The sequence below is a fragment of the Salmo salar genome, chromosome ssa05 (genome assembly GCF_905237065.1).
Source record: "Salmo salar chromosome ssa05, Ssal_v3.1, whole genome shotgun sequence".
Lineage (NCBI taxonomy): Eukaryota > Metazoa > Chordata > Actinopteri > Salmoniformes > Salmonidae > Salmo > Salmo salar.
Window position 1 is genome coordinate 28,290,707 of NC_059446.1, and position 26,424 is coordinate 28,317,130.

Below are 26,424 nucleotides of genomic sequence, written 5' to 3' on the forward strand. Positions count from 1 at the left end.
ATGACGTACCCAAATCTAACTGCCTGTAGCTCAGGACCTGACGCAAGGGTATGCATATTCTTGATACCATTTAAAAGGAAACACTTTGAAGTTTGTGGAAATGTGAAATGAATGTAGGAGAATATAACGCATTCGATATGGTAAAAGATAATACAAAGAAAAACCAAACTTTTTAAATGTATTTTTGTACCATCATCTTCGAAATGCAAGAGAAAAGACATAATGTATTACTCCAGCCCAGGCGAAATTTTGATTTTGGCCACTAGATGGCAGCAGTGTTGTAGACTGATCCAATGTAACATTGCATTTCTGTTCAAAATTCTGTATCAAGACTGCCCAAATGTGCCTAATTGGTTTATTAATAACTTTTCAAGTTCATAACTGTGCACTCTCCTCAAACAATAGCATGGTATTATTTCACTGTAATAGCTACCGTAAATTGGACAGTGCAGTTAGATTAAAAAGAATGTAAGCTTTCTGCCAATATCAGACATGTTTATGTCCTGGGAAATGTTCTTGTTATTTACAACGTCATGCTAATCACATTAGCGCACATTAGCTCAACCGTCGCGAGGGTGGGACACCGATCTGTAATGCATTTGAGTCAATCAGTTGTGTTGGGACAAGGTATGGGTGGTATACAGAATATAGCCCTATTTGGTAAAAGACCGAGTTCGTATTATGGCAAATAAGCAAAGAGAAACGACAGTCAATCATTACTTTAAGACATGAAGGTCAGTCAATACGGAACATTTCAAGAACTTTGAAAGTTTCTTCAAGTGCAGTTGCAAAAACCATCAAGTGCTATGATGAAACTGGCTCTCATGAAGACCGCCACAAGAAAGGAAGAGCCAGAGTTACCTATGCTGCAGAGGATAAGTTCATTAGAGTTACCAGCCTCATAAATTGCAGCCCAGATAAATGCGTCACAGTGTTCAAGTAACAGACACATCTCAACATCAACTGTTCAGAGGAGACTGCGTGAATCAGGCCTTCATGGTGGAATTGCTGCAAATAAACCACTACTAAAGGACACCAATAATAAGAAGAGACTTGCTTGGGCCAAGAAACACGTGCAATGGACATTAACTTCTCTAGGGCCAGTGGGACGATTTCGTCCCACCTACGTAACAGCCAGTGGAATCCCGTGGCGCATTATTCAACTACCTTAGAAATGCTATTACTTCAATTTCTCAAACATATTACTATTTTACACCATTTTAAAGACAAGACTCTCGTTAATCTAACCACACTGTCCCATTTCAAAAAGGCTTTACAACGAAAGCAAAACATTAGATTATGTCAGCAGAGTACCCAGCCAGAAATAATCAGACACCCATTTTTCAAGCTAGCATATAATGTCACATAAACCCAAACCACAGCTAAATGCAGCACTAACCTTTGATGATCTTCATCAGATGACAATCTTAGGACATTATGTTATACAATACATGCATGTTTTGTTCAATCAAGGTCATATTTATATCAAAAACCAGCTTTTTACATTAGCATGTGACGTTCAGAACTAGCATACCCCCCGCAAACTTCCGGTGAATTTACTAAATTACTCACGATAAACGTTCACAAAAAACATAACAATTATTTTAAGAATTATAGATACAGAACTCCTCTATGCACTCGCTATGTCCGATTTTAAAATAGCTTTTCGGTGAAAGCACATTTTGCAATATTCTGAGTAGATAGCCCGGCATCACAGGGCTAGCTATTTAGACACCCACCAAGTTTAGCCCTCACCAAAGTCAGATTTACTATAAGAAAAATGTTATTACCTTTGCTGTTCTTCGTCAGAATGCATTCCCAGGACTTCTACTTCAATAACAAATGTTGGTTTGGTTCAAAATAATCCATAGTTATGTTCAAATATCCTCTATTATGTTTATGCGTTCAAGACACTATCCGAAGTGTAAAGAAGGGTGATGTGCACAAAAAAATTCTAAATATTCCATTACCGTACTTCGAAGCATGTCAACCGCTGTTTAAAATAAATTTTTATGCCATTTTTCTCGTAAAAAAGCGATAATATTCCGACCGGGAAAGCGTGTTTACGTTCAAAGAGAGAGAAAATAAAAACATGGGATCCCCTCGTGCACGAGCCTCAGTTTGATGGTCCTCACTTACCAAAGGCGCTAATGTTTTTCAGTCAGGGGCTGGAATTACATCATTCAGCTTTTTCCCGGGTTCTGAGACCCTATGGGAGCTGGAGGAAGTGTCACGTTACAGCAAAGATCCTCAGTTTTCAATAAACAGAGCCAAGAAGAACAAGGAATGGTCAGAGAGGGCACTTCCTGTAGGTTTTTCCTCAGGTTTTTGCCTGCCATATGAGTTCTGTTATACTCACAGACACCATTCAAACAGTTTTAGAAACTTTAGGGTGTTTTCTATCCAAAGCCAATAATTATATGCATATTCTAGTTTCTGGGCAGTAGTAATAACCAGATTAAATCGAGTACGTTTTTTATCCGGCCGTGTAAATACTGCCCCCTAGCCCTAACAGGTTAAACAGGTGGAAATCTGTCCTTTGGTCTGATGAATCCAAATTTGAGATTTTTGGTTCCAACCACCGTGTCATTGCGAGATGCAGAGTAGGTGAACGGATGATCTCTGCGTGTGTGGTTCCCACTGTGAAGCATGGAGTAGGAGGTGTTATGGTGTGGGGGTGCTTTGCTGGTGACACTGTCAGTGATTTATTTAGAATTCAAGGCACACTTAACCAGCATGGCTACCACAGCATTCTGCAGTGATACGCCATCCCATCTGGTTTGCACTTAATGGGACTATCATTTGTTGACAATGACCCAACACATTTCCAGGATGTGTAAGGGCTATTTGACCAATAAGGAGAGTGAGGGAGTGCTACATCAGATGACCTGGCCTCCACAATAACTCAACCTCAACCCAGTTGAGATGGTTTTGGATGAGTTGGACCTCAGAGTGAAGGAAAAGCAGCCAACAAGTGCTAAGCATATGTGGGAAGTCCTTTAAGACTGTTGGAAAAGCATTCCAGGTGAAGCTGGTTGAGAGAATGCCAAGAGTGTGCAAAGCTGTCATCAAGGCAAAGGGTGGCTACTTTGAAGAATATAAAATATATTTTGATTTGTTTAACACTTTTTTGGTTACTACATGATTCCATAGTTTTGAAAATAGTAAAAATAAAGAAAACCCATTGAATGAGTAGGCGTGTCCAAACTTTTGACTGGTACTATAAATATAAATGCAGCAAAAAAAGAAACGTCCTCTCACTGTGAACTGCGTTTATTTTCAGCAAACTTAACATGTGTAAATATTTGTATGAACATAACAAGATTCAACAACTGAGACATAAATGGTACAAGTTCCACAGACATGTGACTAACAGAAATTGAATAATGTGTCCCTGAAGAAAGGGGGGGGGTCAAAATCAAAAGTAACAGTCAGTATCTGATGTGGCCACCAGCTGTATTACGTACTGCAGTGCATCTCCTCCTCATGGACTGCACCAGATTTGCCAGTTCTTGCTGTGAGATGTTACCCCACTCTTCCACCAAGGCACCTGCAAGTTCCTGGACATTTCTGGGGGGAATGGCCCTAGTCCTCACCCTCCGATCCAACAGGTCTCAGACGTGCTCAATGGGATTGAGATCCGGGCTCTTCGCTGGCTATGGCAGAACACTGACATTCCTGTCTTGCAGGAAATCACGCAGTATGGCTGGTGGCATTGTCATGATGGAGGGTCATGTCAGGATGAGCCTGCAGGAAGGGTACCACTTGAGGTGAGGAGGATGTCTTCCCTGTAACGCACAGCGTTAAGATTGCCTGCAATGACAACAAGCTTAGTCCGATGATGCTGTGACACACCACCCCAGACCATGACGGACCCTCCACCTCCAAATGGATCCCGCTCCAGAGTACAGGCCTCGGTGTAACGCTCATTCCTCCGACGATAAACGCAAATCCGACCATCACCCCTGGTGAGACAAAACTGCGACTCGTCAGTGAAGAGGACTTTTTGCCAGTCCTGTCTGGTCCAGCGACGGTGGGGTTTGTACCCATAGGCAACGGTGTTGCCGGCGATGTCTAGTGAGGACCTGTCTTACAACAGGCCTACAAGCCCTCAGTTCAGCCTCTCTGAGCCTATTGCGGACAGTCTGAGCACTGATAAGAGGGATTGTGCGTTCCTGGTGTAACTTGGGCAGTTGTTGTTGCCATCCTGTACCTGTCCCGCAGGTGTGATGTTCGGATGTACCGATCCTGTGCAGGTGTTGGTACACATGGTCTGCATCAGCGAGGACGATCAGCTGTCCGTCCTGTCTCCCTGTAGGGCTGTCTTAGGCGTCTCACAGTACGGACATTGCAATTTATTACCCTGCGCACAATCTGCAGTCCTCATGCCTCCTTGCAGCATGCCTAAGGCACATTCACGCAGATGAGCAGGGACCCTGCGCATCTTTCTTTTGGTGTTTTTCAGAGTCAGTAGAAAGGCCTCTTTAGTGTCCTAAGTTTTTATAACTGTTCCACAGATGCATGTTCATTAATTGTTTATGGTTCATTGAACAAGCATAGGAAACAGTGTGTAAACCCTTTACACTGAAGATCTGTGAAGTTATTTGGATTTTTACTAATTATGGTATTATTGGTATAATATTTAAAAGATGATTGAATATCCACTCAGTAGTGAGTAACCACAATTGTGTGGTGCTTCTGGATATTTTTGGGTGTCGTCATTTTTTTGAACTCCTCACAAAGTCCAAGGCAAGCACAGCTACCCATGCAGACAGTACTCCTTAGCCGTAACCGATATCCCATGGGAACATGAACTTGTTAAGCTTCCCAAGCAATTATCTCCCGGTGTCACACCTTGCTAGGCTAACCTCAAGGCTGGCAAATACCTCCATGACGAGACGGTAGCTTCAGTCTTTACTAAGTTTTAACAAAATTATAACAACTCTTTTATAAAATAAAATAGGTATTTCCCTTCATGTCTTAGTAGGTATGGGTTTTATTCTAGTTCTGTCGTCTTCTTTTATAATTTTTCTTCACCAACGGTCCTAATGTAAAACGTCCATCCTTTTATCAATGTCTTTTTCCCTCTCTTTATTCCCAGGCCTCCCGTTAACCAGGTCAACTCCCATTGGCCACAACTTAACAAGTGACCTTATTGGTAAAACTTAAACTTCAAAGTAAATCAAACTATTCACTTATACATTAAATAAATATTTCTTCAAAAAGCATAATGCATTAACAACATTACAGTTTAGGAGCAATTCAATCATCTTTTAAATATAATACCAATTAATTATAACAAATAAACTCAATACTTGGTTTAAACAAGAATAAACTCAATACCTAGTTCAAACAAGGGTATTACATAACCTACAACATTTATGATACTACCCAGCCATGCCTTCAACCAACTCCCACTCCTTTGTATCAATAATGCTTTAATAGGTAAGAGATGCTGAAATGGGCACTTAGTCTTATTCATATACAGTTGGAAACTTCACCTTGTTGTGGGCATTTTCCTTGTTCCTGGATTAAATGTGCACACAGGGGTTGGGTTATATGCGGAAGACTTGTTGCGGTTGAATGCATTCAATGGTGCAACTGACTAAGTATCTCCTTTCCTTCCTTCCTTCCTTGTAACTTGATTCTGGACAATGCTCTGATTTACTAGTTGAATTTAGCACCTAACATGCCTTGGAACCAGTAGTGGACTGATTACAGGATGATATTGACTGTGCTGAAACTTACATCATTGAAATGACACTCCACTACACCACAATGAGAATTAACCTGTTGAGTATAGGGGGCAGTATTTTCACGGCCGGATGAAAAACATACCCTTATTAAACTGCCTACTACTCGGGCCCAGAAACTAGAATATGCATATTATTAGTAGATTTGGATAGAAACACTCTGAAGTTTCTAAAACTGTTTGAATGATGTCTGTGAGTATAACAGAACTCATATGGCAGGCAAAAAACTGAGAAAATCCAACCAGGAAGTGGTAAATCTGAGAATTGTAGTTCTTCTTTTGAATCCCTATCGAAACTACAGTGTCTGTGGGGTCACGTTGCACTTCCTAAGGCTTCCATTGGCTGTCAACAGCCTTTAGAAAGTTTTTTCATCCTTCTCCTGTTACTGGGCAGAGAATAGTAGCTCAGTCAATGAGTGGACTACCTGAGGACAAAGGGCTTGGTTATGCGCGAGCCCGCCGTTCCTTCTTTTTCTCCTGGAATGAATACGCTATTGTCCGGTTGGAATATTATCGCATTTTTACGTTAAAAATGCCCTAAAGATTGATTGTAAACAACGTTTGACATGTTTCTACGAACGGTAATGGAACATTTTGACTTTTCGTGTCTCGAATTACGCTCGCACATTATGCCTTTGGATAGTGATCTGAACGCACGAACAAAATTGAGGTATTTGGACATAAATATGGAGTATTTTGAACAAAAATAACATTTCTTGTGGAAGTAGGAGTCCTTGGAGTGCATTCCGCTGAAGATCAGCAAAGGTAAGGAATGATTTATAACACTAATTCAGAGTTTTGTTGATGCCAGAACTTTGCGGGTAGCTGTATAGCTTGCATTGATGGTTGAGCTATGTACTCAGAATATTGAACAATGTGCTTTCTCCGTAAAGCTATTTTAAAATCTGACACAGCGGTTGCATCAAGGAGTAGTGTATCTATAATTCTTTAAATAGTTGTTATATATTTTGTCAACGTTTATGATGAGTATTTTTGTAAATTGATGTGCTCATTCCCCTCATTCCACTCTTTCCCCTCATCTATATCCCCAAGATGGCGTAGCAGTTCAGACGTCCTCTACCCTCCTCTTGTCGTGTCCCGTGTATATATATATTTACATATTTTTTTTCTTCACTTACATTTTTATATATATTTTTTTTAATTCTAAAAACTCAACCTCAAAGCACTCTCCTGCAACCCGCCTCACCAATTTAAAAAAGAAAGTATTATTTACCTCATCTGAATTCCACAACAGAAGCTAGCAAGAGGTTAGCCATTTTCACTGGCTAACGTTGAAGTTCAGCTAGCCACGGTTAGCTGTCCTCAGCTATCCATTAGCTCGAAAAGCTATCGCCAGTTTTTGTACAGCGCGACTCAGACCAGAGCATACCGGACCTATTCTCTCTCCTTTCCCCGATTTCTACCGCAGGCTCTGGACATTTACACCTGGATCTTGCAGCTAACTGGCTGCTACCTGAGTGACTATTGGCAACGTCGGTCACGGAATTAACACACATTATTACGGAGCTAGCCAGCTAGCCAGCTGAAGAGTTCCGTCAGCCACTCCTGGGCTATTCCTGAGCTAGCCAGCTGAAGTGTCTCCTGGGCTACAACTCACCTATCCTGACCCGTTTTACTGCCGATGCGGAGCCCCATCGGGTCTTCACGACTGGACCACCGACGTTATCTGCCCGAGGGAGTTATCCAACTGGCCCCTCCGTCGCGACGTAACCTGATCGCCCATCTGCGGCCCGCTAATCGTTAGCTGTCTTTTCGGCTGCGATCTGAATAGGTCTATCGGACACTTTTCTTGGGCCATTATAACTAACTATTTTGCAAACTTGGACTGGTCCCCCCTTCCACACGGAACCCCACTAACCCACAGACGGAAACGCACGAGGTGGCTAAAAACAGACCTCCCTCCCATCTTCCACCAGCTTGCTACCTATGGCCCGGCTAGCTGTCTGAATCTCACTGGACCCTTTGATCACTCGGCTAAGCATGCCTCTCCTTAATGTCAATATGCCTTCTCCATTGCTGTTCTGGTTAGTGTTTATTGGCTTATTTCACTGTAGAGCCTCTAGCCCTGCTCATTATACCTTATCCAACCTCTCAGTTCCTCCACCCACACATGCTATGACATCTTCTGGTTTCAATGATGTTTCTAGGGACAATATCTCTCTCATAATCACTAAATGCCTAGGTTTACCTCCTCTGTACTCACATCCCACCATACCTTTGTCTGTACATTATACCTTGAAGCTATTTTATCGCCCCCAGAAACCTGCTCCTTTTTCTCTCTATTCTGGACGTCACAGACGACCAATTCTTATAGCTTTTAGCCGTACCCTCATACTTATTCTTCTCTGCTCCTCTGGGGATGTAGAGGTGAATCCAGGCCCTGCAGTGCCTGGCTCCACTCCTACTCCCCAGGCGCTCTCTTTGATGACTTCTGTAACCGTAATAACCTTGGTTTCATGCATGTTAACATTAGAAGCCTCCTCCCTAAGTTTGTTTTATTCACTGCTTTAGCACACTCTGCCAACCCGGATGTCCTAGCTGTGTCTGAATCTTGGCTTAGGAAGTCCACCAAAAACTCTGAAATCTTCATCCCTAACTACAACGTTTTCAGACAAGATAGAACGACCAAAGGGGGCGGTGTTGCAATCTACTGCAGAGATAGCCTGCAGAGTCCTGTCCTGCTATCCAGGTCTGTACCCAAACAATTTGAACTTCTACTTTTAAAAATCCACCTCTCCAAAAACAAGTCTCTCACCGTTGCCACCTGCTATAGACCCCCCTCGGCCCCTAGTTGTGCTCTGGACACCATATGTGAACTGATTGCCCCCCATCTATCTTCAGAGCTCGTGCTACTAGGTGACCTAAACTGGGACATGCGTAACACCCCAGCCATCCTACAATCCAAGCTTGATGCCCTCAATCTCACACAAATTATTAATGAACCCACCAGGTACAACCCCAAAGCCGCAAACACTGGCACCCTCATAGATATCATCCTAACCAACGTGCCCTCTAAATACACCTCTGCTGTTTTCAACCAAGATCTCAGCGATCACTGCCTCATTGCCTGCACCCATAATGGGTCAGCGGTCAAACGACCTCCACTCATCACTGTCAAACGCTCCCTGAAACATTTCAACGAGCAAGCCTTTCTAATCGACCTGGCCCTGGTATCCTGGAAGGATATTGACCTCATCCCGTCAGTAGAGGATGCCTGGTTATTTTTTTTAAATGCCTTCCTCTCCATCTTAAATAAGCATGCCCCTTTCAAGAAATTTAGAACCAGGAACAGATATAGCCCTTGGTTCTCCCCAGACCTGACTGCCCTTCACCAACACAAAAATATCCTGTGGCGTTCTGCATTAGCATCGAACTGCCCCCGCGATATGCAACTTTTTAGGGAAGTTAGAAACCAATACACACAGGCAGTTAGAAACGCCAAGGCTAGCTTTTTCAAACAGAAATTCGCTTCGTGCAACTCCAACTCTAAAAAGTTCTGGGACATTGTAAAGTCCATGGAGAATAAGAACACCTCCTCCCAACTGCCCACTGCACTGAGGATAGGAAACTCTGTCACCACCGATAAGCCCACTATAATTGAGAATTTCAATAAGCATTTTTCTACGGCTGGCCATGCTTTCCACCTAACTACCCCTACTGCATTCAACAGCACTGCACCCCCACAGCTACTCGCCCAAGCCTCCCCCATTTCTCCTTCTCCCAAATCCATTCAGCTGATGTTCTGAAAGAGCTGCAAAATCTGGACCCCTACAAATCAGCTGGGTTTGACAATCTGGACCCTTTCTTTCTAAAATTATCTGCCGAAATTATTGCAACCCCTATTACTAGCCTGTTCAACCTCTCTTTCGTGTCGTCTGAGATTCCCATAGATTGGAAAGCAGCTGCTGTCATCCCCCTCTTCAAAGGAGGTGACACTCTTGACCCAAATTGCTACAGACCTATATCCATCCTACCCTGCCTTTCTAAGGTCTTCGAAAGCCAAGTCAACAAACAGATTACCGACCATTTCGAATCCCACCGCACCCTCTCCGCTATGCAATCTGGTTTCAGAGTTGGTCATGGGTGCACCTCAGCCACGCTCAAGGTCCTAAACGACATCGTAACCGCCATCGATAAGAAACAATACTGTGCTGCCGTATTCATTGACCTGGCCAAAGCTTTTGACTCTGTTAATCACCACATCCTCATCGGCAGACTCAGTAGCCTTGGTTTCTCAAACGATTGCGTCGCCTGGTTCACCAACTACTTCTCTGACAGAGTTCAGTGTGTCAAATCGGAGGGCCTACTGTCTGGACCTCTGGCAGTCTCTATGGGGGTACCACAGGGTTCAATTCTTGGGCCAACTCTTTTCTCTGTATACATAAATGATGTCGCTCTTGCTGCTGGTGAATCTCTGATCCACCTCTACGCAGACGACACCATTCTGTACACTTCTGGCCCTTCTTTGGACACTGTGTTAACAACCCTCCAGACGAGCTTCAATGCCATTCAACTCTCCTTCCGTGGTCTCCAACTGCTCCTAAACACAAGTAAAACTAAATGCATGCTCTTCAACCGATCGCTGCCTGCACCTGCCCGCCTGTCCAGCATCACTTCTCTGGACGGTTCTAACTTAGAATTTGTGGACAACTACAAATACCTAGGTGTCTGGTTAGACTGTAAACTCTCCTTCCAGACTCACATCAATCATCTCCAATCCAAAGTGAAATCTCGAATTGGCTTCCTATTTCGCAACAAAGCATCCTTCACTCATGCTGCCAAACATACCCTCGTAAAACTGACCATCCTACCAATCCTCGACTTCGGCGATGTCATTTACAAAATAGCTTCCAATACCCTACTCAACAAGCTGGATGCAGTCTATCACAGTGCCATCCGTTTTGTCACCAAAGCCCCATATACTACCCACCACTGCGACCTGTACGCTCTCGTTAGCTGGCCTTCGCTTCATACTCGTCGCCAAACACATTGGCTCCAGGTCATCTACAAGACCCTGCTAGGTAAAGTCCCCCCTTATCTCCGCTCACTGGTCACCATAGCAGCACTCACCTGTAGCACGCGCTCCAGCAGGTATATCTCTCTGGTCACCCCTAAAGCCAACTCCTCCTTTGGTCGTCTCTCCTTCCAGTTCTCTGCTGCCAATGACTGGAACGAACTACAAAAATCTCTGAAACTGGAAACACTTATCTCCCTCACTAGCTTTAAGCACCAGCTGTCAGAGCAGCTCACAGATCACTGCACCTGTACATAGCCCATCTATAATTTAGCCCAAACTACTACCTCTTCCCCTACTGTATTTATTTATTTTATTTATTTTGCTCCTTTGCACCATATTATTTATATTTTATCTCTGAACTTTCTTCAAACGACAAATCTACCATTCCAGTGTTTTTCTTGCTATACTTTATTTACTTTGCCACCATGGCATTTTATTTTATTTTTAGTATTTTTATTTTTTTCATTTTTATTTTAATTTTTATTTTTTTGCCTTTACCTCCCTTATCTCACATCCTTTGCTCACATTGTATATAGTCTTATTTTTTTTCTACTGCATCATTGATTGTATGTTGTTTTACTCCATGTGTAACTCTGTGTTTTTGTATGTTGTCGAACTGCTTTGCTTTATCTTGGCCAGGTCGCAATTGTAAATGAGAACTTGTTCTCAACTTGCCTACCTGGTTAAATAAAGGTGAAATAAAAAATAAAAAATAAATACAATTCACCGGAAGTTTTGGTGGGAATACATTTTCTGAACATCATGCGCCAATGTAAAATGCTGTTTTTGGATATAAATATGAACTTGATCGAACAAAACATACATGTATTGTGTAACATGATGTCCTAGGAGTGTCATCTGATGAAGATTGTCAAAGGTTATTTCTTCAATTTAGCTGTATTTTGGGCTTCTGTGACACATCTCCTTGCTTGGAAAATGGCTGTGGTTATTGTTTGTCTATGTACTGTCCTAACATAATCTAATGTTTTGCGTTCACTGTAAAGCCTTTTTGAAATCGGACAATGTGGTTACATTAAGGAGAAGTGTATCTTTAAAATGGTGTAAAATAGTCATATGTTTGAGAAATTGAAATTATTCGATTTTTGATGTTTTGTATTTCGCGCCCTGCTATTCCATTGAATGTTGGCTAGGCTAGCGGAACGTCTGTCCTCTTAAACTATTTTAACACAGGCACAGAAGTTCAGTGAGGACCACTTGAGAGTGATCCCCTCAGTATAGCAGAGCCATGTTCAAAAGAGGGGGCAATATGACAGCGAATCCTTTTGCGTTGCTCCATTATTCCAATGTTTACCTCACCATACTGGCTCTGTTCTGCTTATACATATACTCACTTATCAAGATAAGCCTCAACTGCCTCTCCTACTTTTACATCATCAGAGGAGGTGGCCAGGTTATCTGCAGAGTTCTATGATTTTGGTCAAGCACACAGTGAGTACCCACATCTCTCTACTGTATTAGTCTATTGTCACAACAACAAAAAATATTATTAGAATAATGATTATTTATAATTAGGCTACTGTGAACAATGCATATACTCACTTTGTTGACCTGAACATGCAAAGTAGCTGAAACATAACTGTGTATAAGGTACATACCGGTCAGGCTCATTTCTACCCTAAACTATTAATAGAACGGCCCACCCCCCTTGCCCTAGTTTTCATTCCTGACTGACTGTGGTCTGTAGGCAGACGCAGACCAAAACAGCACTTAAGCTTCCCAGTGTCAGTGACAGACAGTGTGCCAACATGCTTGGCGCATGGAAAGGGAGCACAAATGCAGCAAACAGCAACATAAAATCAAATGTTGTTGTGCGTTATTAAAGGTCAGTGATGTAGCTATATGTAGTTCACACTAGTTTTCCCAGAACATGTTTTGTTTCTGATTTGCAGTGGCTTGGTCTTCCATTAATACATCAAGTAGGTTAGGCTAGTTCAAGAGAAAATATATTTGATGGCTATTGGCTCACCCTCAATTGGACTACATGGATCCTTAGTACTCTACCTTATATGAAGTGAAATAGAATAGAAGTTTCAATAGTGTCATAGATCAGTGATATGGAGGAAGGTAACAATGATGATGCCGTCTGGAACGCATCTGGTGCTATTCTGGATATTGACCGAGGTCTGTGTGCCCTGTGAAATGGAATCATTCATCAAAACTGTGAGACGGTGAGTTGTTGTGGGTGACAAGCATTTGTGTTTGCTTCAGGGTCCTGGGCAGACCGCTCACCTTTACATGATGCTGCAATCCAAGGTCGTCTCTTAGCTCTGAGGAATCTCATTTTACAGGTGAGCCAAAGGTAATCCAATTCAGTGTGCACCCACTGCTTACCTTCTGCAATGCACTATGGTTGTGTTCTGCTGCTCCCACAGGGCCACAATGTAAATGTAGTCACTATAGACCATGTGAGTCCTCTGCACGAGGCCTGCCTTGGAGACCATGTAGCATGTGCCAGAGCTCTGATCGCTGCAGGAGCCAATGTGAGTCAATGGAGAAGATCCGTTAATAATCAAGAATACCTTTTAAAAAATTTTTTTTTTACATGAAACAATAATTTGTACTAAATAATAAATTAAGAAATAGCCTAATAAAGCTTTTGTAAAATACATCTTGTTCTCTGTAATTCGTTATTTTTTCTGTGTCCCAAAATGGTGCTGCGTTATTCAGCTGAGCGGTCTGAGTTAACATGAGACTCTGTGCAGGTGAACGTCACCACCATTGATGGGGTGACTCCTCTTTTCAATGCGTGCTCAGTGGGCAGTGTATCATGTGCAGAGGTCCTCCTGGAGAACGGGGCCAAACCCCAGGCTCTGGTATTTCAGCCCTCGCCCATTCACCAAGCCAGCAGTAAAGGTATGCTCACTACCCTTATCACTCCAACATCCTTATCTTAATTAACCTAGTATGAACCCAATGATGTATATAAACCCTGGATGAATGACAAGGGCTGCTGTATTGAAGCCACCGCGCAGCCACCTTGGTAATACTCCTCTATCAAAAAACGATTTTGCAAGCTGTAGAAATGCATGTATTAATGTCTAAATTAGTTTATTCGATTAGACACTTAATGCATACTTTTAAATTATATTATATGAGCTAAACATATGTATTTATTTATTTTTTGGAAAAAAAATATATACATATAAACATTTTCATTTTTTTGTAAGTACTAATGTTACTGTCCCCACTACAAAAAAACCCACTTAAATACATGTTATCGTGTCCTTGAAACATTTAATTGAAATACTGTTGAATTCCATTTATTCCTATGAGGTGTACCAATATGGCGGCCGGTGGCTTTAAAGACTCTCATTGGCTAATACTTAGCATCAGCAATCCATGCTTTATATACATCATTGGTATGAACCTTGAAGTGTACTTCACTGACCATTTGGGCTGTATTCTAACTTGGGATTGAGGCAAATACATCAAACTTAAAAATCTGAATCAAAATATCACAAATCAGAGTACAGTTTTTGAGATACTCTGACTTGAATTATGTTTGTGTATGTCCCATGATGCTTAGAGGAATCATCATATTCCGGGTACAGAAATAATTAGCTAAAACGCCCACCGCAGTAATTGGAAAGCTGACAGTAATGACTTCCATATGTCTGCCCACGGTCGGTAGGCAGCAGTGGGTGTGTGGAGACTCTAATCAGATGGGGAGCCGATGTGGACTTTGACATTCCTCATCTGGGAACGCCCCTCTACGCCGCCTGTGTCTCTCAGGAGATAGAGTGTGTCCAGAGGCTGCTGAGGGAAGGTGAGGCACGTGCACATCTGCTCTGCCAAATCACCATAGCCAGGTATGATGAGAGGAGGAGAACTAGTGGTAAGATTATTGAAATGTATTGTACCTGTATAGCACTCTCACTATGTCCACATCCACCACTAATGCTGTAGTAGCTTGGTCTTGGTGGGATAGCGCAGAGCATCTGCCCATTTCTACACCACTAATATGTTTAACCCACCTGGATAAAAGTCCAAATCCATCATGTTATGACATCGATAAAGTACTTCTTTCCTGTAACTGAATGGCATAGGACTATTAAATGTGTGTTATATCCATACCCTGGTTTACGCCTCCTCACAGGAGCAAATGTACAGAAAGGTAGATATATGGAGTCTCCCTTACACGCTGCCGCTGAGAAGGACTGCACAGCCATTGTTAAGCTGTTGTTGGACTTTGGGGCAGATATCCATGCCAGGAACATCGAGTTCCAGAGACCTGTGGAGGCCGCTCCCCCCAGTAGCTTGACAGAAGGGTTCCTACTGGTCTATGAGGGTAAGTTCTATAGGCCTGTTCTCAGTCATCCTTAGAAATCAGTGAATTCCTATAGCCAAAGTATCGTAGTGTTATTGGTTTATCACCCAAGTCAAACTAGCTGTCCATTATATGTTTAAAACTGGAATAGAATAGAATACAACATCACATGGAATAGAATAGAATACAACATCACGTGTTCAAGCAATAGCGTGTTCAAGCAATAGCGTGTTCAAGCAATAGCACACTAGCCGGGCTGTAGTGGATTTGGTTGAATAGCATGATATGTTTTCCCTTCTCCCTTCCACCTTTCTGCAGCCACGCCCCAACCATTGAGTCAGCTGTGTCGACAACGTATCCGTGACCGTGTGGGCCATGACAGGTTTCACCTCATCAACCATCTTCCCCTTCCCAACCCCCTCAGGAACTACCTCCAGTACAGATGATGAGCATAGAACTTCACAATCTCAAAGGCTGTGGTTGTGGTGGCATCTTCCTGGTGTCAGTCATTCATGGGAACTCGACAGCCTGCAAGGATTGAAGGAGCACTACTTGCACTTGAAGCAATGAAATGCATACTTGATTTAGCCTATGCCTGATTTTAGTATGGTTCACAAGAAACTGCTAAAATTTGGAGTTGGAGCAATGACCAGCAATAATGGTCTGAACATTTTAAAGTTTGAGTTTCATTTAAATCTAGAGATGGACTGTTTTTCACCTCTTTAAGGAATACCTAGGATAGGATAAAGTAATCCTTCTAACCCCCCCCCTTAAAAGATTTAGATGCACTATTGTAAAGTGGTTGTTCCACTGGATATCATAAGGTGAATGCACCATTTTGTAAGTCGCTCTGGATAAGAGCGTCTGCTAAATGACTTAAATGTAAATGTAAAGGCATTTAGAAAATGTGTTCCTCATCAATATTTTGCAGCAGGTTTCTAAATGAATCTGTGGCTTGCGCATATGCTCATACAATAACAACATTTAAAGTGCTTGCATATTATGGAAAATACATTTAATTTGGATTGTTATATTAACATGGTTTATCACCTTAAGTATTTTAGATTAGACTTGTGCATCTGCAAAACTTGAAATTCACCAAAATCCTTACCATTATCATTGAGAACACTTCACTCCCACATTCATATCCTCAAAAAATATAGATATAAACTTGCTTGCTTGATGTGTTTTATTATGTGTAATCTTATTGTCTGAGCTGCTTGCTATTATCTTATTAAAACGTTTTGAATTCCACGTTTTTGCAAGTCTTTCAAAGGCAAGCAGCTCTCTTCAGTGTGCGCAACATTTTCTATTTCCAGTGGGTGGCAACAATGTACTTTCCCGCGATACGTTCACCTTTCCAGGAGAAAGAAGTAAGGCCGTTGCTATGGAACTGTTGATAAACATGTCAAATGTGCCATATGGGCTAGTAAGCTGGTTAGCTTAGCTAGTTCGTTTACCACAAATGTTCTATATAGCAACAACTTAACGAAATACTGAATCAGAAAAGTAAGACCAACAGTAACTTGTCTTATCGTGTCATTGTGTAAGCGTGTGTGGCTGGTTCATAGACGCTAGCTGAATTAACATTACAGCTGACAATGGCTTACGCACAGCCTCCCAAAAAGACAGGTCTGCCACGAGAAGTTCTGAAGTGGCTCCAAAGCCTGGATTTGTCATTTTCTCCAAAGAATATTCGCAGGTGAGTGTACATTAGCAAATTGCAAAGCATGTCTAAGTGAAATATAACTTGAGAGTTGGTCTATCTAACCAAGTAAGCCTTAAGGGGACAGTCGGGTAAGTTGAGCTACCTTTGATTCAAGGAAACCATACACAAAATATATAATTGACCAAATATTTAGGAAATGTCCATTTTCATGTGGTCTGTGAAGGAATAAACCACATGGAAAAAGTGGTAAGCAAGATAGCTAAACAAATGTATTTTTTATTAGGTTAGAGGTTTCATGATGCTTGTATCTAAACCAAAGTAGATCATTTTAAGAATGTTCTATTGGGGTCTCTATAAGCTTTAATATGGCGTTCTACACCTAGCTTGAAAGTGCATCTTGTAGTTGTGTTGGCTATAGTCAACATTTTTGCATTGGGGTAAATTGAGCCAATGGCTATGGGGTAAATTGCCCCAAATGTAAAGTTGAACAAATTGAAGTGTTTTCTTCCCAGGCATAAAGCAAGGCATGAGGTAAAAAAAACTAAGCATGTGTTAAAATATGCTTTAAATGATCAAAAGACAAAAAAGAGATTGTTATTGTGTTTGGGAAATAAAAATAGACATGGTTTCAAAAAGGTAGTGGTAATCTTCCATTCAGTACAGAAATTTGTAGGCAGCTTAATTTACCCTGTACAAGGGCTCAACATACCCCATACCCAGGATAAGTTGTGCCAAGACACCACTTTTTTTGGATAAGCAATGTTTTCAAAACTGTAATGTTTACAGGAATTCAGATTATTTCCATAATGAATATACAGTGCATTCAGAAAGTATTTAGACCCCTTGACTTTTTCCACATGTTATGTTAACCTGATTATACAACGGATTAAATAACATTTCTCATCAATCTACATTTATGTATATCTTTTTTTTAGCCCCATTTACATAAGTATTCAGACCCTTTACTCAGTACTTGGTTGAAGCACCTTTGGCAGCGATTACAGCCTTGAGTCTTCTTGGGTATGACGTTACCAGCTTGGCACACCTGTATTTGGGGAGTTTCTCCCATTCTTCTCCGCAGATCCTCTCAAGCTCTGTCAGGTTGGATGGAGAGCGTCACTGCACAGCTATTTTCAGGTCTCTCCAGAGATGTTCGATTGGGTTCAAGTCCGGGCTCTGGCTGGGCCACTCAAAGACATTAAGAGACTTGTCCCGAAGCCAGTCTTGCGTTGTCTTGGCTGTGCGCTTAGGGTTGTTGTCCTGTTGGAAGATCAGTCTGAGCACTCTGGGGCAGGTTTTCATAAAGGCTCTCTCTGTACTTTGCCCCGTTCATCATTCCTCGATCCTGACTTGTCTCCCAGTTCCTGCCGCTGAAAAACATCCCCACAGCATGATGCTGCCACCACCATGCTTCACCATAGGGATGGTGCCACGTTTCCTCTAGACGTGATGCTTGGTATTGAGGCAAAAGAGTTCATTCTTGGTTTCATCAGACCAGAGAATCTTGTTTCTCATGGTCTGAGAGTCTTTAGGTGCCTTTTGGCAAACTCCAAGCGGGCTGTCATGTGCCTTTTACTGAAGAGTGGCTTCCGTCTGGCCACTTTACCATAAAGACCTGATTGGTGGAGTGCTGCAGAGATGGTTGTCCTTCTGAAAGGTTCTCCCATCTCCACAGAGGAACTCTGGAGCTTGGTCAGGTTCTTGGTCACCTCCCTGACCAAGGCCCTTCTCCCCAGATTGCTCAGTTTGGCCGGGCGGCCAGCTCAAAGAAGAGACTTAGTGGTTCCAAACTTCTTCCATTTAAGAATGATGGAGGACACTGTGTTCTTGGTGACCTTCAATGCTGCAGAAATGTTTTGGTACCCTTCCCCAGATCTATGGACAATTTCTTCGACCTCATGGCTTGGTCTTTGCTCTGACATGCACTGTCAACTGTTGGACCTTATATAGACAGGTGTGCTTTTCCAAATCATGTTCTACCAATTGAATTTACCACAGGTGGACTCCAATCAAGTTGTAGAAACATCTCAAGGATGATAAATGGAAACAGGATAAACTGGAGCACCAATTTCATATCTCATAGCAAAGGGTCTGACTACTTATGTAAATAAGGTATTTCTGTAAAATAATAAAAAATATAAATCTAAAAACCTGTTTTTGCTTTGTCATTATGGGATATTGTGTGTAGATTGATGAGGAATAACATTAATTTAATCAATTTTAGAATACGGCTGTAGCGTAAATAATGTGGGGGAAAAAGGAAGTAGTCTGAATTCTTTCTGAATGCAGTGTAATGAATATAAAAAATGCCTCAACTTATCCCACTCTCCCATATGTTATGGAGTCACATTTTCCCTTCACCAGGGATTTCTCCAATGGCTACCTTGTGGCAGAGATGTTCTCCTGGTATTATCATGAAGACTTCCCCATGCACTCCTACAACAATGGGACATCACTTCCAACCAAACAGGGCAACTGGGCACAAATAGAGAGGGTAAGAGTTGAAGGGTATGGCCAGGTAGCCTGGTTGTCGTCTCTGTTCAGTTATCGCATTACACTCCTTAGCTAAACAGACTGGAACCCAGACTAACGGACAGTAACAAAATAGTAGGTGTATGAGTACAAATAAACTGGTGGGTATAATCCTATGTCCACTTGCAAAGTCATCAATGTTTTTGCTGTGAGAAGGCTGTCTTTCTATACTCCAGACATCCTGTTTTTTCTTTTGTTTGTCATGTTGAATAATGGAGAATTAATTTCTACTCTCTTATCAGTTTCTAGTGAAACAGAACATCCATCTGCAAAAGGAAGTTCTGGACGGGACCATCCACTGCAAACCAGGAGCAGCGGAGCTCCTAGTGCAAGAGATTTACACCATCTTAACTAACAGGAGGTGAGACATTTATTTAACCTTTATTTAACTAGGCAAGTCAGTTAAAAACAAATTGTTATTTACAATGATGGCCTACCCAGGCCAAACCCTAACCCAGATGACACTGGGCCAATTGTGCACCACCCTATGGGACTCCCAATCATGGCCGGTTATGATACAGCCTGGAATCGAACCAGGGTCTGTAATGACGCCTCTAGCACTGAGATGCAGTGCCTTAGACCGCTGCGCCACTCGGGAGCCCTAGCATGTGCAACCAATTCAAATCCTCTCCTTTTCATCAATACATTAGGATTACAATAGGCTTTATCAAGAGAGCGAGACAATGGGTTGTCTGTTTTCCAATTGTTACTGAGCCGACTATCCTGGCTAAAATAAATACAATGCATAGACGCTAACTGATCATCAAGTGATTCTCTTTCTTAGCTTTGTGAAACTAGACTGTCTGCTGCACTTACAATAGTTTCACTGGTGAGCATTGTGGTCAGTCTGGTTTAACCAGGCTTTCTTTTACTGCTTTCCAGATCCAGCCCCTCATATTTTTCCATAGAAGCACAAATATCATATCCCCCCAAAAATGTGTGCGTCTGTAACTTTCTCACTCATCATTATTCATGATTCACTCAGGATTATCCATAATCATGGTAGCGTCTACATTAATGTAGACGTGTTAAGGAACATAATCTATTCTTATTTACAATAAAAGTGACTCCAAAATGACACTACATTATTTACTATTAATTTCTATTGGGCACAAAATAATCTGAAACACAACCAAAACAAACAGCAAATGCATCTAAGAAGTCGATGGAGTCAGAAGCTTGATGTAATGAATAAAGTACCTTGTGTGCTATGAATATGGGACCAAATACTTAACTTTTTACTCCTTTAATACACATATAAGTGAATTTGTCCCAATACTTTTGCTCCCCTAAAATGGGAGGACTATGTACAAAAAGCGCTGCAATTTCTAAACTGTTCACCCTATATGGATGAAAATACCCTCAAATTAAAGCTGACGGTCTGCACTTCATTGTCATTGTTTTATTTCAAATCCAAACTTTCGAAGTATAAAGCCGAAAGAAGAAGAAATGCTTCACTGTCCCAATAATTATGGAGGGCACTGTAGCTGATAAAACTGATATACTGTATAACTGTCCAGGATCAAAGGGATCCAGGGCAGGGAGATTGACTTCACAGACAGGGACTACCAGGACCAGCTGCCCATGCTAGCTCGGGCCACGGCCTCCAAGGCCATCAAGAACAACCTGCGGCTGACCGAGGTCATAGCCGAGCCCAACATCTCCACCAACCAGAGGAAGGTGCAGGCCATCATCCACATGCACCTGGAGCAGAGGGCGGCCGAGAGAGTCCAGAACCCCAGTGAGTGCACCAACAATCGGGATAGAGTGGGGTTCTTGGATAGACCATGAGGCTGGTAACATTAGTCCTGTCGAACCCTAACCCTATCATGTGATTGTGATTCAATGCTACTTTTATTCAAATACAAATAATGTAATTGAATTGGAATATATAAAAAAAATTGCATTTCTCTCTGGCAGAGCGCTTCAACGTGAAGCCCACCTTGGGAGAACTGGCCGTGAGACTGCCCCCATCTTCTCACCACGGAGATGACAGCTCCGATGGCAACACCTCAGTACAAAGTGGAACAGCCAGTAAGTCATTCACATAGTTTTTTCACCACCACCAGTTTTACAGTGTCTACACTGTAGTCTCTTTTATTTCTCCTCACTTACTTTTTCCTCCCTTCTATAGAGTCATGTGAACCATCCATCAGGAGCAAAGCCAGTGTCCATTTCAAGGAGATTGAGGTGCATCAGACGGACAGACGCTCGCTGATTGCAATTTAAAAGGCCGGGAGATGCAGCCGTTTGGTGTATCTGGGATAGATGCCTCTGATACGATACCTGTAATAAAAGTACCTTTATCCCTCTATTTCTGTAATATCAGTACCTCTATACCTCTATTCCTCTAATAAAAGTACCTCTATACTTTTATTCCTCTCATAAAAGTTCCGCTATACTTCTAATTAAAGTACCTCTATACCTTTATTCCTCTAATAAAAGTTCCTCTATACCTCTATTCTTCTAATTAAAGTACCTGAATACCTTTATTCCTCTAATAAAAGTACCTCGATACCTCTATTTCTCTAATAAAAGTACCTCTATACCTTTATTCCTCTAATAAAAGTACCTCAATACCTCTATTCCTCGAATAAAAGTACCTTTATTCCTCTTATAAATGTACCTCTATACCTCTATGAATGAATACAAGTACAGCAGTTCTCAATGACTATCATGCAAGATATTACCTTGGGGGTGTTTTTTTACTAGTTATTCACTAGTCCATCAGTTACAGTACTTCAACCATTAGTAGTTGCTCTAAAATTGCAATTTCCGCGGGTTACCAGTAGGTGGCGGTACTGTATCTGGTTTATAATCATGGGCGAGGCAGGTTGAAAATCAAAGCACGATCAACCGTTGTTTTGATAAATGCATTCTGTATTATAGATCCGTGCTTTTCACAAATGTCTGTTAACATTCCAGTTATTACCTTCACAGCAGTGACTAACAATGTGAATAGGACATTATATTGTCTGCTCATCTCTTCTGCCTGTAAATTCCCTCATTTCATGTAGGGTCCTTTATACAGTGTTAGGTAATATGCTTGGTGCATCCATCTCAACATCATGTTCATAATGACTAGTTTGTTGTGACTGACTGGGTTTGAATCCAGGTCATCTGCACATCACAAAACTGTCTTAGCCAGCTGAGCTAAACCCTAGGTTCCTTTGGGAGTTAACACAAGTCTTCAGGTATCGGACATGGTTAATTACCACCTCTCTCTGCCGTATTACACTGGCTCCATCCAGTTTCAGCTAATGAAGGATGAGAAATGCAATAGCTTTTGTGTGATGAAAGATCCCTAATGTCTTATTTAACAAGCATTTAGATGTTGTGTATCATACACCAGATGAAAACCATAAGGTCCAGATATTGTGTTCTTTGTTTGCACAGCTCATAAAATTCCACCTCGGAGAACTTTACAATGATGTGCAGATCATTTCCTCTTTGCCTTGCACCTGTGATAAGACACAGTAATGTCACCTTTATAATAGAATGAAAGCAGCATTTAGATAAAGGATCCCAAACATACAGCCCATGGCCTGCAACATAACCATGCTTCCAATTATCAGGAAGGTATTTTCTTTACACAGCTGATTGGAAAAGATCAGAAGCTGATCTGATCTTTTAACTGTCAGGTCTGGTGTCTGCGTACAGTATATCAAATCAAATCAAATGTTATTGGTCACATTGCACTACTGGTTAGAGCCTGTAAGTAAGCATTTCACCTGTTGTGTTCGGCGCACGTGACAAATCAACTTTTGATTTAATTTGACATGCATATGGTTAGATGTTAATGTGAGTGTAGCGAAATGCTTGTGCTTCTAGTTCTGACCATGCAGTAATAACAAGTAATCTAACAATTTAACAACAACTACCTTATACACACAAGTGCGATGCCCGTGCGGCATATGCAAGATGCAGTACATGGTATAGAGTATAGTATATACATATGATATGAGTAATGTAGGGTATGTAAACATGATATAAAGTGGCATTGTTTAAAGTGACTAGTGATACATTTATTACATCTAATTTTTAATTATTAAAGTGGCTAGAGATTTGAGTCAGTATGTTAACAGCAGCCACTCAATGTTAGTGATGGCTGTTTAACAGTCTGATGGCCTTGAGATAGAAGCTGTTTTTCAGTCTCTCTGTCCCAGCCTTGATGCAACTGTACTGACCTCACCTTCTGGACGATAGCGGGGTGAACAGGCAGTGGCTCGGGTGGTTGTTGTCCTTGATGATCTTTTTGGCCTTCCTGTGAAATCGGGTGGTGTAGTTGTCCTGGAGGGCAGGTAGTTTGCCCCCAGTGGGCAGGTAGTTTGCCCCCAGTGATGCGTTGTGCAGACCTCAATACCCTCTGGAGAGCCTTGCGGTTGTGGGTGGAGCAGTTGTCATACTAGGCGGTGATACAGCCCGACAGGATGCTCTCGATTGTGCATCTGTAAAAGTTTGTGAGTGTTTTCGGTGACAAGCCAAATTTCTTCTGTCTCCTAAGGTTGAAGTGGCGCTGCTGCACCTTCTTCACCACACTGTGTGTGTGGTTGGACCATTTCAGTTTGTCCGTGATGTGTACGCCGAGGAACTTAAACTTTCCACCTTCTCCACTACTGTCCTGTTCGATGTGGATAGGGGGGTGCTCCCTCTGCTGTTTCCTGAAGTCCACGATCATCTCCTTTGTTTTGTAGATGTTGAGTGTGAGGTTATTTTCCTGACACCACACTCCGAGGGCCCTCACCTCCTCCCTGTAGGCGGTCTTGTTGTTGTTGGTAATCAAGCCTGCCACTGTAGTGTCGTCTGCAAACTTGATGATTGAGTTGGAGGCATGCATGGCCACGCAGTCATGGGTGAACAGGGAGTACAGGAGAGGGCTGAGAACGCACCCTTGTGGGGCCCCAGTGTTGGGGATCAACAGGGTGGAGATGTTGTTTCCTACCCTCACCACCTGGGGGCGGCCCGTCAGAAAGTCCAGGACCCAGTTGCACAGGATGGGTTGAGACCCAGGGCCTCGAGCTTAATGACGAGTTTGGAGGGTACTATGGTGTTAAATGCTGAGCTGCAATCGATGAACAGCACTCTTACATAGGTATTCCTCTTGTCCAGATGGGTTAGGGCAGTGTGCAGTGTGATTGCGTCGTCTGTGGACCTATTGGGGCGGTAAGCAAATTGGAGTGGGTATAGGGTGTCAGGTAGGGTGGAGGTGATATGATCCTTGACTAGTCTCTCAAAGCACTTCATAATGACAGAAGTGAGTGCTACGGGGCGATAGTCGTTTAGCTCAGTTACCTTAGCTTTCTTGGAAACAGGAACAATGGTGGCCCTCCTGTAGCATGTGGGAACAGCAGACTGGGATAAGGGATTGATTGAATATGTCCGTAAACACACCAGCCAGCTGGTCTGCGCATGCTCTGAGGACATAGCTAGGGATGCCATCTGGGCTGGCAGCCTTGCGAGGGTTAACACGTTTAAATGTTTTACTGACGTTGGCTGCGGTGAAGGAGAGTCCGCAGGTTTTGGTAGTGGGCCGTGTCAGTGGCACTGTATTGTCCTCAAAGCGAGCAAAGAAGTTGTTTAGTTTGTCTGGCAGCAAGACGTTGGTGTCCGCGACGGGGCTGGTTTTCTTTTTGTAATCCGTGATTGACTTTAGACCCTGAAACATACGTCTCGTGTCTGAGGCGTTGAATTGCGACTCTACTTTGTCTTTATACTGATGCTTAGCTTGTTTGATTGTCTTGCGGATGGCATAGCTACACTGTTTGTATCCGGTCTTGTTTCCGGTCGCCTTGCCATGATTAAAAGCAGTGGTTCGTGCTTTCAGTTTTGCGCGAATGCTGCCATCAATCCACGGTTTCTGGTTGGGGAAGGTTTTAATAGTCACCATGGGTACAACATCACTGATGCACTTGCTAATAAACTCGCTCACCGAATCAGTGTATACATCAATGTTGTTGTCTGAGGCTATCCGGAACATATCCCAGTACACGTGATCGAAGCAATCTTGAAGCGTGGAATCAGGTTGGTCGGACCAGCATTGAACAGACCTGAGCACGGGCATTTCCTGTTTTAGTTTCTGTCTATAGGCTGGGATCAACAAAATGGAGTCGTGGTCAGATTTGCCGAAAGGAGGGCGAGGGATGGCTTTGTATGCGTCGCGGAAATTAAGAGTAGCAATGATCCAGAATGCTGCCAGCCCTGGTCGCGCATTCGATATGCTGATAACATTTAGGGAGGCTTGTTTTCAGATTAGCTTTGTTAAAATCCCCAGCTACAATAAATGCAGCCTCAGTATATGTGGTTTCCAGTTTAAATATAGTCCAATGATGTTCTTTCAGGGCCGTCGAGATGTCTGCTTGGGAGGATATTCACGGCTGTGATTATAATCAAAGAGAATTCTCTTGGTAGATAATGACTATACACTTGTTAGAAATTGTATTTCAGACCTTTGTTAGGTCAGCTAATACAGTTGAAGTCGGAAGTTTACATACACCTTGGCCAAATACATTTAAACTACGTTTTTTACAATTCCTGACATTTAATCCAAGTAAAAATTCCCCGTCTTAGGTCAGTTAAAATCACCACTTTATTTTAAGAATGTGATATGTCAGAATAATAGTAGAGAGAAAGATTTATTTCAGGTTTTATTTCTTTCATCACATTCCCAGTGGGTCAGAAGTTTACATACATTCAATTAGTATTTGGTAGCGTTGCCTTTAAATTGTTTAACTTGGGTCAAACGTTTAGGGTAGCCTTCCACAAGCTTCCCACAATAAGTTGGGTGCATTTTGGCCCATTCCTCCTGACAGAGCTGGTGTAACTGAGTCAGGTTTGTACGCCTCCTTGCTACCACACGCTTTTTCAGTTCTGCCCACAAATTTTCTTTGGGATTGAGGTCAGGGCTTTGTGATGGCCACTCCAATACCTTGACTTGGTTGTTCTTAAGCCATTTTTCCACAACTTTGTCCATTTGGAAGACCCATTTGCGATCAAGCTTTAACTTCCTGACTGATGTCTTGAGATGTTGCTTCAATATATCCACATCATTTTCCTGCCTCATGATGCCATCCATTTTGTGAAGTGCACCAGTCCCTCCTGCAGCAAAGCACCCCCACAACATGATGCTGCCTCCCCTGTGCTTCACG

The 26,424-nt window shown here is 42.3% G+C and overlaps 2 protein-coding genes across 3 annotated transcripts; both read left to right on the plus strand.

The window, feature by feature from the left end:
- Positions 1 to 12,048: 12,048 nt before the first annotated feature.
- On the plus strand, positions 12,049 to 16,332 carry asb5a (ankyrin repeat and SOCS box containing 5a). The gene is given in 8 exon segments (XM_014199193.2): positions 12,049 to 12,191; positions 12,193 to 12,239; positions 13,020 to 13,099; positions 13,184 to 13,291; positions 13,514 to 13,664; positions 14,443 to 14,577; positions 14,908 to 15,099; positions 15,397 to 16,332. Coding segments are annotated over 8 exon segments (975 nt in total). The 5' UTR covers positions 12,049 to 12,057; the 3' UTR covers positions 15,525 to 16,332.
- Positions 16,321 to 21,864, plus strand: spata4 (spermatogenesis associated 4). Of its 2 annotated transcripts, XM_014199194.2 has the most exons (7): positions 16,321 to 16,451; positions 16,707 to 16,780; positions 19,112 to 19,241; positions 19,522 to 19,640; positions 20,800 to 21,020; positions 21,200 to 21,313; positions 21,414 to 21,864. In XM_014199194.2, the coding sequence occupies exons 1-7, from the start codon at positions 16,410 to 16,412 to the stop codon at positions 21,506 to 21,508; spliced, it is 795 nt and encodes a 264-aa protein (XP_014054669.2). In that variant the 5' UTR covers positions 16,321 to 16,409; the 3' UTR covers positions 21,509 to 21,864. The 2 variants fall into 2 exon arrangements, with proteins under 2 accessions (XP_014054669.2, XP_014054670.2); XM_014199195.2 differs by lacking the exon at positions 16,321 to 16,451 and having other exon boundaries at positions 16,460 to 16,780.
- Positions 21,865 to 26,424: the final 4,560 nt, after the last annotated feature.

What these genes read in the sequence shown, in the direction of transcription:
- spata4 (XM_014199194.2), top strand. Translation starts at nt 16,410, where the DNA reads ATGTACTTTCCCGCGATACGTTCACCTTTCCAGGAGAAAGAA. An exon ending in TCTCCAAAGAATATTCGCAG is followed by an intron (nt 16,781 to 19,111) that starts GTGAGTGTACAT and finishes TCCCTTCACCAG; the next exon opens with GGATTTCTCCAATGGCTACC. An exon ending in AGTACAAAGTGGAACAGCCA is followed by an intron (nt 21,314 to 21,413) that starts GTAAGTCATTCA and finishes TCCCTTCTATAG; the next exon opens with AGTCATGTGAACCATCCATC.